The sequence below is a fragment of the Natator depressus genome, chromosome 1 (assembly GCF_965152275.1).
Source record: "Natator depressus isolate rNatDep1 chromosome 1, rNatDep2.hap1, whole genome shotgun sequence".
NCBI classification, from domain to species: Eukaryota; Metazoa; Chordata; order Testudines; family Cheloniidae; genus Natator; species Natator depressus.
In genome coordinates, this window is record NC_134234.1 from 258,687,134 (window position 1) to 258,703,612 (window position 16,479).

General features: G+C 47.2%; 1 protein-coding gene across 2 annotated transcripts in view; it reads right to left on the minus strand.

Moving 5' to 3' along the window:
* Positions 1–1,726: 1,726 nt before the first annotated feature.
* Positions 1,727–16,479, minus strand: part of LOC141980475 (cytochrome P450 2D14-like) — a 32,988-nt gene continuing 18,235 nt past the window's right edge. For both annotated transcript variants that reach the window (XM_074941726.1, XM_074941725.1), the window contains exons 3-9: positions 15,733–15,885; positions 12,905–13,065; positions 12,600–12,773; positions 9,660–9,801; positions 8,489–8,676; positions 7,297–7,438; positions 1,727–3,790 (exon numbers count right to left, since the gene is read on the minus strand). In XM_074941726.1, the coding sequence (XP_074797827.1) occupies positions 3,612–3,790; positions 7,297–7,438; positions 8,489–8,676; positions 9,660–9,801; positions 12,600–12,773; positions 12,905–13,065; positions 15,733–15,885 (1,139 nt within the window). In that variant the 3' untranslated portion in view covers positions 1,727–3,611. The remainder of the gene's footprint in view (positions 3,791–7,296; positions 7,439–8,488; positions 8,677–9,659; positions 9,802–12,599; positions 12,774–12,904; positions 13,066–15,732; positions 15,886–16,479) is intronic.

A 16,479-nucleotide genomic window follows, 5' to 3' on the forward strand; every position in this document is an offset into this window, starting at 1 on the left:
ACTCTTGGGTCCAGACCATGGCCCCAAGCCAAGACTGGTGGGACTGAGTTTTGAGACCCAGAATATCCAGAATTTGTTGCAGAACTTCAGAATGAGACCTCCAGAGTGAGCTATCCCCAATATCTAATCACCACCAAAAGCATGGACATTGGCCCGGGGGAGCTGACTAACCTGGAGAGTTACTGGACTGGGAAGTCCACAGTGGGTGCTGGTGTAATGGAGGTGGGTGTAACTATACAGCGTGCACCCATAGGGATGTGACCAGTGTGGCTGAGATCATAGAAGGATACAGCTGGGCATCCACAATGAACCCATGTGTCCATTCAGCGCTGCCTTTCCTGCATCAGGGCCGGATTTAGGGGCAGGCAACCCAGGCGATCCTAAGATGCAAAGTTATCATCTTATATGACAGGGATAAATCATGCATGTAAATCATGCATCCAAGTCATGAAATGGGCTAGAAATGCAATAAAAGATAAGGTATTCAAAAGTTTAGCAAATGGGGGGAGGGGGGCAGGGGGCACTGAAGACACTCCTTGCCTGGGACGCCATTTGGTCTAGGTCTGGCCCTGCATACAATATTAAATAAAGAGTTAAATAAATAGTGTAGAGGCTCCTTATCCCACAATTCCTCCTCCTGGGATCGCAGGCATATCGGCCAGAGAAAAGGGGACACTCATGAGAGGTGGGTGCTGACCCCATTACACCTAGTTAGGAATGTGACTGTATGCTGGTAAACGTTACTGCATTGGAGGCACTGTGTTCCATTCGTTGGGCAGGAAGTCCTCTGCATTAGTCAGCAGCACTCTAAGGAAGGACTAGTCTAAATGGAGTTCAAAGGGAATCCTGTCTCATCCATGACAGGCAAATGTCAGCTGCAACGGGGGAATACCCAAAAGAGTAGGGATGGACAGAGGGATCCTTAAGACTCCCAGATGGAAACACACAATTTAAAGGGGTGAGGGAAACCATTCCTCCTGGCCAAAAAAGTTGGGGGTTTTTACATTGTCTTTATTTTTTTTGCAGAGTAAAACCTAAATTCTCTTTCCAGCTGAAAGCACCAACCATCCTTGGTAAGTTTTTGTGCAGCCACAAAAAACAATCGTTTTCTTTGCGTCTAAGTTTTACTTTAAATGTGGTAATTATTCCTGTGGTTTATTGTTTGTATTAGGATAGTACCTGGAGATCTCTTTGTGCTAGGCATTGTACAGATACACAGTAAGAGACAGTCCTGGCCCTGAAGAGCTCAGATTCTGAACAGACAAGGCAGACACAGTGGGACAAAGGAAATATTATCATCATCTCCATGTTACAGTTTGACAATGGTCTGTCCCATTTCGCTGGGCTGTGTGGCTGGGCAGTCTGTGGGTGGACAGGTGGCTTGGCTGAAGTGCTGATGTGCGCTGACTAGTCTCTGCTTCCGACAGCCTAGACAGGGCTATGGGAAACTAAGTGTAAGTTAGCTGCTTTCCTTTGGAAACAAGAGGCTTTTAGGTTAAAAATAATTGTTGGGTCTGAACGACTCATAATCCAGCCAAGCAGCGAATGTGATCTACCCTCCATCACAATTCACTCTGCAATTCCCCAAGCAACATAACTGCAATCTCATCTCTTGACTTCTAGTCACACAGCCCAAATCTCCTTCGCACAGTAACATAGAGCATGGACTTGATATGAAGCACCAGAGGCAAGCAATTTTCAAGAACGAAAGAGACAGGAAGTAATAAACATTAAAGAATAAAATAGTCCTCTTTTTATTAACGTAATTTTACTATTTTGTATACAACACTCAAATTATAACAATCTTTTGCAAGGGCAAATTACAGGCTTATCATGGAAAAAACACAATATTTTGAGGCAAATTAGTGGCAATTCCTCCCATAGTCGCTTTACTCTAACAGAAGAGGTTTCTATTCCAAAGAAACTGTGTTAACCCTTTTCCGGGCTGAAAGTGAAAGGAACGTGTACAATGGAAGAAGGAAGGTGTCATGTACAGGCATAGCGTAATATCCCTTTAAATAGTTTGTAAGCCTTATTGTTCCAGTCCCCATGCGCAGGTTTTTTAGAAGTTGCCAGAACCCAACCAGAGCAGCAGTGTGTAGGTGGAGGAATGCCTGGCATGTTGCATATTTCCAATAAACATGTGTTTGGACCCACTGTACAACTGTGGTTCCTTCATATTACGTTTGTGCAAAACGAAAAAGATAAGATCAAAACTGGAATTATACCAGGCAAACTTTTTGGCCCGAGGGCCACATCTGGGAATAGACATTGTATGGTGAGCCATGATTGCTTACAAAATTGAGGCTGGCGTGCAGGAGGGGGTGCAGGCTCTGGGGTAGGGCTGGGGATGAGGAGTTTGGGGTTCAGGAGGGTGCTCAAGGCTAGGATCGAGGGGTTTTGAGAGAGGGAGGGGGATCAGGACTGGGGCAGGGGGTTGGGGCGTGGAGAGAGGTTCAGGGGGCGCAGGCTCTGAGCGGCGCTTACCTCAAGCGGTTCTCGGAAGCAGCGGCATGTCCTTTCTCCGGCTCCTATGCCAAGATATGGCCAGATGGCTCTGCACGCTGCCCCATCCACAGGCACCGCCCCTGCAGCTCCCATTGGAGTGTGTAGGAGCCGGAGAGGGGCCCTGGCATGGCTTCCTGGAGCCGCATGGTGTGGCCCCCGACCCAGCGCCCCGGACAGAGCGGGCCTGTGCTGCAGCCCCAGACCCAGCGCCCCGGCTGGAGCGCCGGAGCAGAGTCAGCTGAAAATGGCTCATGGGTCGGATCCGGCCCGTGGGCTGTACTTTGCCCACCCCTGAATTACACTAAACTATAAAGTACATATTGGGCCAGATCCTCAACTGGCAGAAATAGGCATAGCTCCATTGAAGTCACTTTACATCAGTGGAAGAAGTGATCCATTTTTGTTTACCAAATCTCCTGAAGTAATGCAGGTAAATCTCTGTCAATAGCACTGTCTGCAGCTTGTACAAGCAAATGCAAAGTATACTTCAGAATCTCTTCTCAGAGGAGGCATTGGCCTGGCCCTGAAGGGAATACCCAGGAAAAGTGCTAGAAAACCAAACCACACCCTGCTGGCTCAGAGCACTGAGCTTCCCATTTGAACAGCTGCACTAAGCTCATTGTGTGTTGCAGTGACAAGTCTGCCAGGCTCTTGATATCCATGTGTAATGATGCTATCTTTAGCATTCTGTTACACATTTGCGTTGTGTACTGATACGTGACAGGGATCTACACAGTGCTGATGGGTAAACAGCCAATAATGCTGATACCATCTCTTCAGGTGATCTCAAGGAGACTCTGTTAAAGAATGAAGCAGACACAACACTAAGGCCAGGTCTACACGACAGGCTTATATCGGTATAATTACATCGCTCAGGGGTGTGAAAACTCCACACCCCTGAGCGACATAGTTATACCAGCCTAACCTCTGGGTAGACAGCGCTGTGTCATCAGAGCTTCCCCCATCGACACAGCTAACACCTCTCAGGGAGGTGGCTTAACTATGCCGACGGGAGAAGCTGCCCCGTTGGAGTAGGAGCATCTTTCAGCTAAGCACTACAGCGGTCCTAAAATATATGAGGGGAACTTGGCAGAAAACTGCACTTATCTTGGGACAGCCTGGATCTGGTAGGGGTTGGGGGTGAGTGTCGTGGCAAAGCGTCCATCCTCTCGAGGCCTGGCCCGGCCCTCAGGGAGACGGATGGTGAAGTGCTGCAGGAGGCTGGTGAAGAAGAGGAAAAGCTCCATCCTGGCCAGTTGTTCCCCCAGGCAAACACGACGACCTGCAAGCGTGGGAGTGAGAAAAGAGGGAGGAGTCAGAGAGAAGGAGGAGGATACAACACCACATGTAAATGACTAGTCATTGAAGGAGTAAGACCCATACTGCGCACCCACAGGTTGGAGTGAACAGAGAATCTGCCTCCATATGCAGCAGATGCTGAGTCTCCCTATTCCCAGACCCTGTGTGAACAGGAACAACTAGGAAATACTTCTCCAGACCGACCAATGTTCTATTTAATCCGATTCGCTGTCTCTGATGGTGGCCAGGACGAAAAGCTTCAGTGGAAACCATAAAACAAAGGACTCTCCTGTCAGTTGATTTGGAGAGGGGAATTACTGCCTAGTTAGCCTGACTCAAAAGGGTCAGAGACACTCTAACACACAGGGCTAAATCTGCAGCTGGTTAAATTGGCACAACTCCATCAATGTAAAAGGAGCTGTGGTAATTTACACCAGTTGACGATCTGTCCCATATGCTGTTCGTGGAATTCTTGCCTTCTAGAATCTAAATGGGCACATAAATGCCTTTTGGATAGAGAAATCTGAGGTGGAACAGCATGCCCATGCTACCAAGCAGGAGATTCTGGTTCAAGTGCGATCTGGGGACATTGGTTTCCTGGACTCGAGGCAAATACAAGTGGTGCATTTTCACCAATGACCCACATTTCTCCACACCAGTCATGATTTAATAGACCTCAATCATATCACCCCTTACTCTTCTCTTTTCCAAGCTGAAAAGTCCCAGCCTTATTAATCTCTCCTCATATGGAAGCCGTTCCATACCCCTCATCATTTTTGTTGACCTTTTCCAATTCCAACATCGCTTTTTTGAGATGGGGCGACCACATCTGCACACAGTGGTCAAGATATGGGCATACCATGGATTTATATAGAGGCAATATGATATTTTCTGTCTTGTTATCTCTCTCTTTCTTAAGGATTCCCAACATTGTTTGCTTTTTCTGACTGCCACTGCACACTGCGTGGATGTTTTCAGAGAACTATCCACAATGACTCCAAGGTCTTTCTTGAGTGGTAACAACTAATTTAGACCCCATCATTTTACATGGATAGTTGGGATTATGTTTTCCAATGTGCATTACTTTGCATTTATCAACATTGAATTTCATCTGCCATTTTGTTGCCCAGTCACCCAGTTCTGACAGATCCTTTTGTAGCTCTTCACAGTCTGCCTGGAACTTAACTCTCTTGGGTACTTCCGTATCATCTGCAAATTTTGCCACCTCACTGTTTACCCCCTTTTCCAGACCATTTATGAATATGGTGAATAGGACTCGTCCCCGTACAGACCTCTGGGGGGCACCACTATTTACCTCTCTCCATTCTGAAAACTGACCATTTATTCCTACCCTTAGTTTCCTATCTTTTAACCAGTTACTAATCCATGAGAGCACCTTCCCTCTTATCCCATGACAGCCTTTGGTGAGGGACCTTGTCCACGTGCTTCTTGACGCCCTCAAAGACTTCTAGTAGCTTGGTGAGGCAAGACTTCCCTTTACAAAAACCATGTTGACTCTTCCCCAACAAATTATGTTCTTTTATGCGTCTGACAATTTTATTCTTTACTGTAGTTTCAAGTAGCCATTCAGCCATTGGAAAGGGGCAACACTATTATCTAATGTGGCTGTTGAGCAAATAGGAAAGGCAGAGGTGTTGTGCTTTGTGCTGCTAAGGTACAAATACTGAGCTAGCTAACAAAAGTCCATTCTTGAATTCTGTGAGGCTCTAGACCAGCAGGTCCCAATTTTTTTTCTGGAATGACCCTGTTTTAATGAAGTATTTCTGTCCGGAATCCCAGACTACATGGAGGAGCCAAATGGTGTCCTCTGCACAGCACGATCTCAGACACACCGTAAGTGTGAGCTCACCCCTTGTGGAGAACGCCATTTTGCTCTACAAAATGGTGTCCTCCACCCGGTGTGACTGCCTACATATGGTGCATGCGAGGTCATGCTGTACAGAGCAAAATGGCATCCTCTGCACACAAAGGATTGCCACGATCCCATGTGCTGATGGCGTGGCCCCATTTGGGGTTGTGAGCTATGCTTTGGGAACCGCTGCTCCAGAGAGAGTGAAAGGCAGGCACTGACAAAGGGTGCAGGGGAAACTCTGATTGCACTGCAGTTTGGCACAAATGGAAGGTGGCTGATCAATTGCCTGTTTACAGACTAAAATAAAATCATAAAATGAAAAACAAAAGTGGCCTTTAACCAAGGATACGTCCACACTTCGGTAGGTGTAATCTCCAGCTCAAGGAGACGTGCCTCCATTAACTCTGAGCTAGCTAGTGTGCTAAAAAGAGAAGTGTAGCCATGGGGGTGCAAGCAGTGGGAGGGGCTAGCCGCCTGAGTAGGTACCTACCATCTTGGACGGGATCATCCTCATTGCGGCCAGCCCCTCCCATTGCTCACGCTGCAGTGGCTACGCTCCTACATGCTATCACCGAGTTAGCGTGGGTATGTGTCCCCAACCTGGAACATACACCCCCAGTTTGAAGTGTAGATGTACCCGCTGAGCCAATACCAGAGCATCCTGGAAATGCGTTAGAAGCTGCCTAAGTTTGTGTCACATTTTTTTCTTCGATGGGACCTCAACCCCTCTCTGCCACTGAAACGGTTGGCTGTATTGAAACAAACCTAGAGAGCACCAACCAGTCACTGGGAAAGGTTCTGTGGAAAAGCTATAATCCTGCTCAGTGCATAGACCCTCCTGTCGAAGCCCTCATGGTTCACACTGTTGGGACTCCTGGGCTGCACTCGTACAAGCCTGGCAGAGGCAGTGGCCCACTGGTTCAGGCTTCCCACTGCTGTTGATGTGGTGTCCAGAGGGGTTAGGACAGACCCTACAGACCCTCCACCAGCCACAGCTGGCCTCCTTTGGTGTGTATCAGAGAATCAGTATTTCCCCCTTCCCATCTCTCGGGTGAGTTGAGAGCATACAGGAAACTGGGAACATCCATCTCCCCTTTATCCCCGACTGATCCATGTTCCCCACTGCAGTGGTCCCAGAGCCTCCAGTAACAAACGCCTTCCTTTGATCAGGGCGCCTTGCAACAGATAAAGAAGCATGTGGGACACAGCAATTTTGATCATGCTTTAACAGAAAGCCTTAACGCCGACCTCATCCTTTTCCCAATAACACACACCTCACCTGCGTGCACATTGTTTCTAAACAGATTCCTGGGCTTGTAGTTAAGGTTTTCCGTTGGAGTGCAGAAGGGATTAATGTGTTGCATTCAGTATGTCCCTGTGTCTATTGGAGTATGAAGTGGTTTCTCTGGGGAGATGCAGCATGCTCATGAAGAACAGGCCCAGCTCAGCACAGACTGCACTGATCTTCCCCTTGAGGAAGCTGCTCTCATGATGAGAGGGACATCTTGCTTTAGAGGAGACTCATTTTCCCATAACTATAGTGGGTCACATCTCATGCACTGTGCCTCATTTCCACAGGGACGGCCTCTGCCAGCTGCTCCTCCCCTTGGATTTACCTGCAGAGAAAGGCAGGAAGGCCTCTCGCTTCACAAACTGCCTATCTGCATCCAGGAAGTGCTCCGGGTAGAACTGGTGCGGCTTCTCCCAAACCGTTTCATCCTTCAGCACCGAGGTCAAGTTCATGATGACTGTCGTCCCCTGATCCACCCCAGAGAAGGAACAGGGTACATAAGAATTGTCACACCAGAACAGGCCAGTCCCTCTGCATTCAATATCCCATCTCAAGCAGTGGCCATTGTAGGATGCTTCAGAGGAAGGCACAGAACCCAGCTCAGGTACCTCATTGTATAATCTTATAGCACAGTGGAGTGGGACGCTTTCAAGGCCCCAGCCAGTGCACAGCATATGCTCTCAAGCCCTTGTCCATTGCATGCTAGCTAGACTAAGAGTATGCAAGGGGTGTTTTCATGGTCTAATGAGGTTCAGGAGATGAAAATTGCTTCTACTCCCCAGTTGCTTCAAATATTTTCCCAAGTTAATTTTAGCTCTGGTAAGAGCGTGCTGACTGAGAGACTCCAAACCACAATTCTCATTGTCTTCACAGAAAAAGCAAGATCTTTCCCCTCTCACATGCCTCAGTCCTGAGCTAGAGGAGCTTCCTCTAAGGGCGAAAGTGGAATTGAGTATTGTGTGGCTTTGGTCTCTCCAATGAGACTCTCACCAAAGAAGGCAGTAATTGCCTGTCATTGTCTCTTGTCCATTTGGAACTGGATAGACATGCACAGTGGCCTCTGAACAACCTTCAGATTATAATAGACTGTTAGTTGCTACTGTGTTGAATTTGAACTGCTGACCTAGCTGGTAGTTTCTATACAGTCAGTCAGCATTACCTTTCTCCACCTTCAAGCAGATGTACTGAATGTTAGAAAGTGCCCAAGACAAAATTACAGTCTCCCCTGTAAGGATTGAAATGCTTAGTAGTGTCTTAGCTCAATTCGTTGTTTTTTCAGATATTCAAAGACCTGGTCAAGATGGAGCTAACCACATAAACAAGGCTGTCTCTGAAGCACAAGGCCTTTTAAAACTGCACATTTGATAACTCGCCAATGGTTGTGTGAATCAGGGCCTGGTGCTCCACCCCCCTCTTCATGGAACCTTGGGGAGATTCACATATGGAATGTCTGCAGCTGCAGGACATAAGTCTGCAAGGGCAGAGGAGGTCTGCATCCCCTGCCTGGCCATAGATACCTTTGGAATGAAGAAGCCTTGGAGCTCGGTGTCCCGGTATGTCATGTGAGGCAATCCAACAGGAGCGATATCCCCATAACGTTGAGTTTCATGGATCACAGCACTGGTATAAGGCATGTTCGCTTGGTCCTCCATCTGGGGTGACCTGTCCCTGCCAATCACCTTATCAATTTCCTCATGGACTTTACCTGGAAAAAGACACTTTACATCCTCCTCAATGCAACATAATGATGTACATCAACACTATAGAAATGGGGAACCTACGCATTTACCCTTAAGCTTTAAACCCTGTGGGGCAGAAATGGTCTGTCTATTTGTACAGCGCTGGGTTTATATTCGGTGAGTTTGTTAGCCACCTTCCTACCAATCACTGAGCAGTTTACAAGTGAGTCATCTCTAGGAAGTGGGCGTTCTAAGTGTCTGGGGCACTTCTTCAGGGGTCAGGAAAGATAACCAGCAGTGAGGAGAGGGGGTGGACAAACCTCCGATTTCTCTCACCTTCACACAACCAGAAAGCTTCTTTGATACCCCAGACATGAACTGCTCTGCTTCCCAACTACTAATTCCTGACCTCACAATCAGGTCTTATATGTTTGTTGAAAGCACCTGAAAGCAAGAGTGCAAGGGAGGCAGGGTGTACCTGGCTGGGGGTAAGGGGGCAAAGCAAGCCCCGTAGACAGTAGGAAAGAGAGAAATGCAGAATTAGGAGCTGAAGGAGAGCACGCTCATCTTCGGTTACTCAGCCCAACTTACATAGTCATCCTCTGTTCTATAGGCTAATAATCTCATTGTTCGAGAGATCCCACCTTATCCACTTGTGCCTCCAGCATTAGCACATTCAGGCAGGTTAGCATTTATCCCTGCAGAGACCCTAGGACAAGGAAGAGTTACCAAGTAGCTACAAGGGTCTCAAAGTGCACTTGTCATGAAGAAAAGTGGTGAGTGCTCCCTCTGAAGCTGAAATCTTTAACAGAGGCTTGCTCTCTCCTTTCTCCCTTCCCACAGGGCTTTGCTCTCCCCCTCAGAGAGTGCTCCACTGGAATTATTCCCCAATCACTGCTGTCACTGCTGCTACGGCAGCTTCATACCCCCAGAACACATAGGTGACAGCAGATGCTAAGAAGTTCTCTGTGGAAGAACCAGTCACATCTCCACCAGTCCCCTTGCTTACACTGGATGTCAGGGTGGAGAAGCATGTACAGCAATGCCCAGCGCAGGGTGGTGGAAGTGGTCTCAGTGCCAGCAGTAAACAAGTCAACTGTTACCATAGGAAGGTTGTTGTCATTGAAACTGCTCCCCGCATGCTCTTTAGCCTGAAGAGAACAAAGGAGAGCATGATTTGACCTTAGATTTTTGTTGGGGAGAGAGGAGCAGAATTGTAGATAGTGGTAATTCATATTCTCAGACAGAAAGGTTGAATTGTTTGCAGAGTGCAGCAAAACACGTACATATGACAACACATGCTGTAATGGCTCCTTGGTCACATACATTTCAAGGTAATAATTTGTCCCACACATCATAGACTTCATCAGGAATAAAGCGCGGGACCTTCTCCTCCTAAAACACAGGGTATGTCTACACAGGCAATATAAGCCCAGGGTTCGGGACACTTGACTCAGCTGACCCTGCGTTAGAGAACCATGGGCTTGAGCATCTACACCGGGGTAGTCAATAGGTAGTCCGCAAGCCAAATCTGGACTGCTGGATGCTTTTGAACAGACCCTGAAACCTTTTTATTTACTTATTATTATTGTTTTTTTTCTCTCTGCAGTCTGGATCTTGCCTATACCTTGACCAAGAAATGTGGACCTTGACAAAAGTTTATTGACTACCCCTGCAGAAGTCTATGCTGATTATCAACCCTACATTAAGAATTTTCGAGCCCAGGCGCGAACCTGGGGTTCTGGCATCCACACAGTAGCAGGCAGACCTGAGTCAAACCAACCATATCCCAGACTCCCTAGCACGCTCCCAGAGTGTGGCCGCTCTAGCCTTTGACTGTGGGGAAGCTTCATGCCCACCCTGCACGTTACAGGAAGCTTGACCAGCCTGCCAACACTGCCTGACGAGCAACATGGAAGAGGCCCCTTTTCAAGAACTTTTCTTGCTTGCGCTGTCACGCCTGGGTCAGGAATTGGGCAGAGTTTCCGTGAGGCGCTGGTGGACATTTCAGCAGCATTTTCTGACCCACCAAAGTCCAGGGGTGCCGAAACAATTTCTCTAGTGGGGGTGGTGATGCTGGAAACCATGTATTTGGTGTGTGTTATTACTGCTTCAAGCCAGGGGGTGCAGCAGCACCCCCAGTTCCAGCACCACTGCCAAAGACACCTGAAAGAGTTTATGAAGATGGAGGAGGAGTACCCAGGCACGGCAGACTCCCACTGGCTGATGCAACTCAGTACACTCAGCATACATGCTGGAAACTCTGCCCACAGTCTCTTGCCACCAGAGTTAAAGGAGGGTCTCCAGTCAGTCTTAGAGATTTGTGCCTCTGCAACCTCAAGAGGTTAGTGTGATCACTCACACTTGATCAGGTCAGAAATTCCATGTAGTAGCGAGCAGGGTGCAGCCAACATGCTGGCCAACAAATTAACATCAGGATTCCAAAAATTCATATACCTACCTGGGAATAACAATCTGACAGGCCCTATTCCTGCCTGGACCTCAGTGCTACCTACTGAACCAACAGTCTCCCCACCAAGTACTCTTCAGGGCCACCGTGCTTAGCGTACAAGATATGACAGGATCGCAGCACGAAGTAGTCCGGCTATCTTTTGTAATGCTGTGGATTTTATGTGTCTGTTTTCTAAGGGTTTCTTATCTCGATTTTTCTCAGACCAATTCTGTAAATTTGGACTTAGACTTCACATGGGCAATCACTAATATGCTATTTAAGAGCCAATTATGATGTAATTTGCTTTGTTTACGACTCAGAACAAGAAGCTGACATTTAGAAATTTCACACAAAATGAAAGTTTTTTAAAAACGGCTTCAGGTTAATCAAAATTTTAAAAATACTATAAAAATAAAATTAATATACAAATGAAACAAACAATAAAATAAAATAAAAGTGAAATGAAGTAATTTCTAAATGAAAAATTGAAATGTGCTGTGACAAAGTTCCTCCTCTACCTGGGTGGGTCTTGCGCTTATTGGCGGATTTGCTCGCCTTGGAGCTTCACGGCAGCCCTCAGCTTGGCCGTTTTCGTGAACCCACAGTCCAGGTCAACTCCTCCTGTGCCTGACCAGGAGTTGGGAGGTTTGGGGGGAACCCGGGCCTGCCCTCGACTCCGGGTTCCAACCCAAGGCCCTGTGGAATGCAACTGTCTAGAGTGCCTCCTGGAACAGCTGTGCGACAGCTACAACTCCCTGGGCTACTTCCCCATGGCCTCCTCCCAACCCTTTCTTTATTCCCACCATAGGACCTTCCTCCTGGTGTCTGATAATGCTTGTACTCCTCAGTCCTCCAACAGTACGCGTTCTCACGCTCAGCTCCTAATGCCTCTTGCTCCCAGCTCCTCACACGGGCACCACAAACTGAAGTGAGCTCCTTTTTAAACCCAGGTGCCCTGATTAGCCTGCCTTAATTGATTCTAGCAGCTTCTTGATTGGCTGCAGGTGTTCTAACCAGCCTGTCTGTCTTAATTGTCTCCAGACGGTTCCTGATTGTTCTGGAACCTTCCCTGTTACCTTACCCAGGGAAAAGGGACCTACTTAACCTGGGGATAATATATCTGCCTTCTATTACTCTCCTGTAGCCATTTGACCCGACCCTGTCACAGTGCTGTTCTGACAACCTCAAAACGGAATGTTTCAAGCCTATCAAAATGTTTCATTTTCATTTTTCTCGAAAGGAAATTTTGTCAAAAGTGACACGTTTCCTTGTTTCATGTTTCAGCCTCTTCTTCAGCTGATTTCTGAGCGTGAACTCATTAAACTCACTAGATAAGTGAAAACCAGAAGAAATAGAATAGCGAGCTGTTCATAGCAGTTCTATTAGCAATAGGATTTTGCTTGTAAACTTGACAACAAGGGAAGCTAACAGGGAGTGTTCCCATCACTAATACATTCACAGAGCCAAAGAGATCTACACCTGCCCCTCTCCTCCTACCTTCTCTATCTCTTGTAGAAAAGCATCAGTGAAGTCTCTCTTTTGGGTAGGATTCCAGGTCATCCTGTGCTCCTTCAGAAGCTCATTTGTGAAGTCCAGGATCTCCTTTTGGGATCGGAAGACGCTCTGTGGCACTCCAGGGATGCGCAGCAGCCAAGGTACTACGACAAGGAGCTAAGATAACAGAGTGAGAGAGAGAGAGACAACCACACCCTATGGCTCCCAGAAAAGAATCACTAAAATACAATCTTACTGATCAATCAAATGGCAGCTTCTTACTGACCAAATCATACATGCTGAGTTACCTGAGGCAGGAATCCAGCTTCTTCATTCAAGGCCTGATCAATCAAATGCAGCAACCTCTGAAATTTCTTATTGTCATAGTCAAAGCGCTCACCATAGATGAGGGAGCAGATCACATTGCTAACTGCGTTGTTTATAAGAAAATGTGGATCAAAAGGACGACCTGAAAAAACATACAGGACCAACCAAAGACATTAGGAGGCACAACAGCATTGTAGCCTGCCCCTCACTGCATGGAACATACTGAGCAAGAACCGCTAACATTTCAAGACTTCTTATGGAACAACCAGTTGAAAGTCCATGCTCATGTAAGCTGGTGTAGCCAGACAGCCAGCCCCCCGCCCCCCCCAGACCAGCATTGCTGGGAAACGGAAGCCAAAACAACAGGGCACTTAACATAAATTCCAGCACAGCCTTTGAAGCTGTGAGAAGCACAGGTGTGCTGCTACAATGTGCCTCTGGGAACATATACACAATTGGGCTCACAGCATGCAGAGGCGCTGTGACAGACATGGCTCTTAGCCCCTACTAAATAGCATGATGCACACACACCAACATCCTAGGTGGGAAAATATTTACCCTAATAAAAGGAATGTCCAGTAGGCGAAACTTATTGTTTCTCTCCCTTGCAAGTGTAAACTACTCTTGCGAGAGCTGGCGTCACCCAGACAGACCAGCCCCAATTTGGCATAAGAAAGGAGAAAGAGAATAAAGGAGTACAGAGGTATAAGTAGGGGACCTACAGCACCATGATTTTTGGAGTGCTTTTCACTATCTATCTGCTGGTCAGATAAGTGACAGCCTCCCAAGGCTTCTGCAGCTAAGAGGGTCCCTAAGCCTTGTCCCTTATTCGTCTTTCCGCGGAATTGAGTGACCGATCCTGGCTTGGCACCGCTGGAATCGAGAGATGCAAGGAGGGTAAGAAGCACCCACACCTGATCTCCTATCTTTAGTGTACACATATTTTGAAATAGAGCTCTATACTTTGTTTTCTTTCTTTGGGATCGTGGCTTCAGTTTTGTAACTTGTTTGTGTGTGTAACATCTCTACATTTAAATAAGTAGGCACTAGCAATTTTGTAACCACATGATTAGAATCTAGTTTAATAAATTTTGGTAACCATTTGTGCATAAGCCTGACTTGTTTCTCTGGTTTACTGTAAAGCAGCCAACACAATTAAAGAACCTCAGCCGTTTTGGCTATAAAGCCTGGCCATTAGGTGAGAGTACTAAGAGCCTAGCGTTGAGTTGTGCCGCCTCCACGGGGCAAACTCTTGGGGCGCCTGTCAGTCAATCCTGACTGCCCACTGCGAAGGAGCTCTGAGCTCTAGCAGTTAAAGTCACGGGTGTGGAGAGGCTCTTAGTACTGCCATTGGGGCACCTGTCAGTCAGTGTTGACTGCCCGCTGCGAAGGAGCTCTGAGCTCTAGCAGTTAAAGTCACGGGTGGTTAGGACCTTGGGGCATCCGTCAGCCTAGCCCGGGCTGCCCGCCGCGAAGGGACAGTGCGTCCTAGCGGTTAAAGTCACGGATGGTATAAAACGGGCATAGCTGGCACCTCACCAAACATCCTTGGCCATCGGCTAACAGCTGGGGAAGTTAAAGATGTCTCACAGACTAACAGGGTTGGGCCTGCTCAATACTTGGAAGAGAGACCACCATGGAAAACTTAAGAATTGCAGGTTTGGGCTGCGGATTCAGTCAGTGGTACTCTCAAGATAAGTCCTTTGTCTGCAACCATATTAGGAGAGCCGCAGCCATTAGCTGAGAAGTAGGAAGTCACATCCTCACATTCCATCTAAAATACATTAAAACAATGTAATATCGGGCTGTTAAGAAGGCAATCCTGTCCTAATGGCACCCACTATCACCAGATAAACAAACAGATCTCAAGAGGGTTAAAGAAAACTTAGTGGTCCTCACTTCTCGATTGTTTGTCTGTATGATCTCTGTCTGGTTCTTTGTTTTCATCTGTTACATAATTAATTTTGCTAGGTCTAAATTAGTTAAGGTGGCGGAATCCAGACGAGACTGCCCTTGCATGGCCAACAGGGAAAGTCCGCCTGCCTGACCGGGATTGGCGAGCACAGCATTGTACGCTTACCATGTGTATTCTGCTTGGTAATTGTTAATAAATAGAGGTTATTACTGTGTAAGGCTCTTTCACTGGTAAAAGGTCTTGCAAACCCCCAAACGGTATGCCCTGAGCCCTAGGATTGGGGTAAGGGTGGGTGTCTAAATTAAGAGGGTTACGCCTTCAGCCCTAAGAACTGGGTCAAGTGGGTGCCCCTAGAGTGTGCAAGTAACAGAGAATTGTGTGCAGGTAACAGTACTCATCTCCTTGCCTCGGGACTGAACCCGGGCCGCCTGTGTACAGACAGATGTTACTGTGCTGCTACAGACATTTTTAAGTTGAGGCATAAAAGTGACGTCCTTAAAGACGTCATGGCATGTTTTGGAAGCGTCTTAGTGTTGACGCCTTCACCAGATTCCAGTTGAGATCATTACATTCTACCAACCTAAAATTCCCCTTGGACATTCAATTGGAGGTGTCGGGGGTTTGTTTTTGTTTTACTTCCCATCACAAACTGTCATGTTAAAACAGCTGTCCGGTTGGACCCCACAGGTGGCTTCAAGATAGTGCTGGATGAATGATCACTATGTGTCTGGTCTCCAAAGCACTTTAGTATCCTTCTGGCTATCAGGGATTATGTAGAAATGTGAGATACTGTGTTATTATTCCTTCCTTCATAATCAGTCATATTATCCTTTCATTTCCTTATGTATGGAAGTTACACTGCTCCCCTGCCCCATCTCCCTGGATGCCACAAACCTTTTTCAGAACTGATCGCAGAGCATAGAAATCCAGCTTCCTCGGTCACACGGTGCTCCAAGGATTTCTTTCCCATCCCAAAGTTCCTCAAGGTAGAGAGTGCAAATCTCCTTTGCTCCTTCCACGCATGACCATATCTTGCAAGCACCACCCCTGGAAAATATTAACAAACAAGAGACATAATAACCTCTGAGAAGCACCATACAAAATTCACTGGACAGCAACAAAATAGGGCTGAAGGGACTGGCTTCTGAGGAAGGATAAAAGGAACCAAGTACAGCTTGGCCAAATGGCAACTAATGGGAGCTATTATTGCAGCCTTCATAGGTGTAGGTGGTTAGTGCAGAAGGAGAGGGATTATTCAGGGAGGTCCAAGGTATAGCTAGGAGTAAGGGGATGAAGTTCAGGACCAGATCCACAGCTCCTATAACCGGATGCAATCAATGGAGCTAAGCCATGCTATAGCCTCAGGGTGTGAGGCTCACGCTGGATGTCAGAAAACATTTCCCAATGATTAGATCGAGTAAACTACTCAATAGTCTCTCAAAGGAATTCATGGATGCCCCACCACAAGTCATTTAAAATTGGATTGGAGAAAGCCCTGGAGAACATACTATAGGGCGCATTCTTGCCTTGGCCAGAGTATGGGCCAGGGTGAGACTGAGAACATAGGCGGTGCGTAACGGAGGCTGGAGGAGGCTAAGCCTCCCCAAACTTCTGCGAATAATCCCCACCATGGCCCCAGGC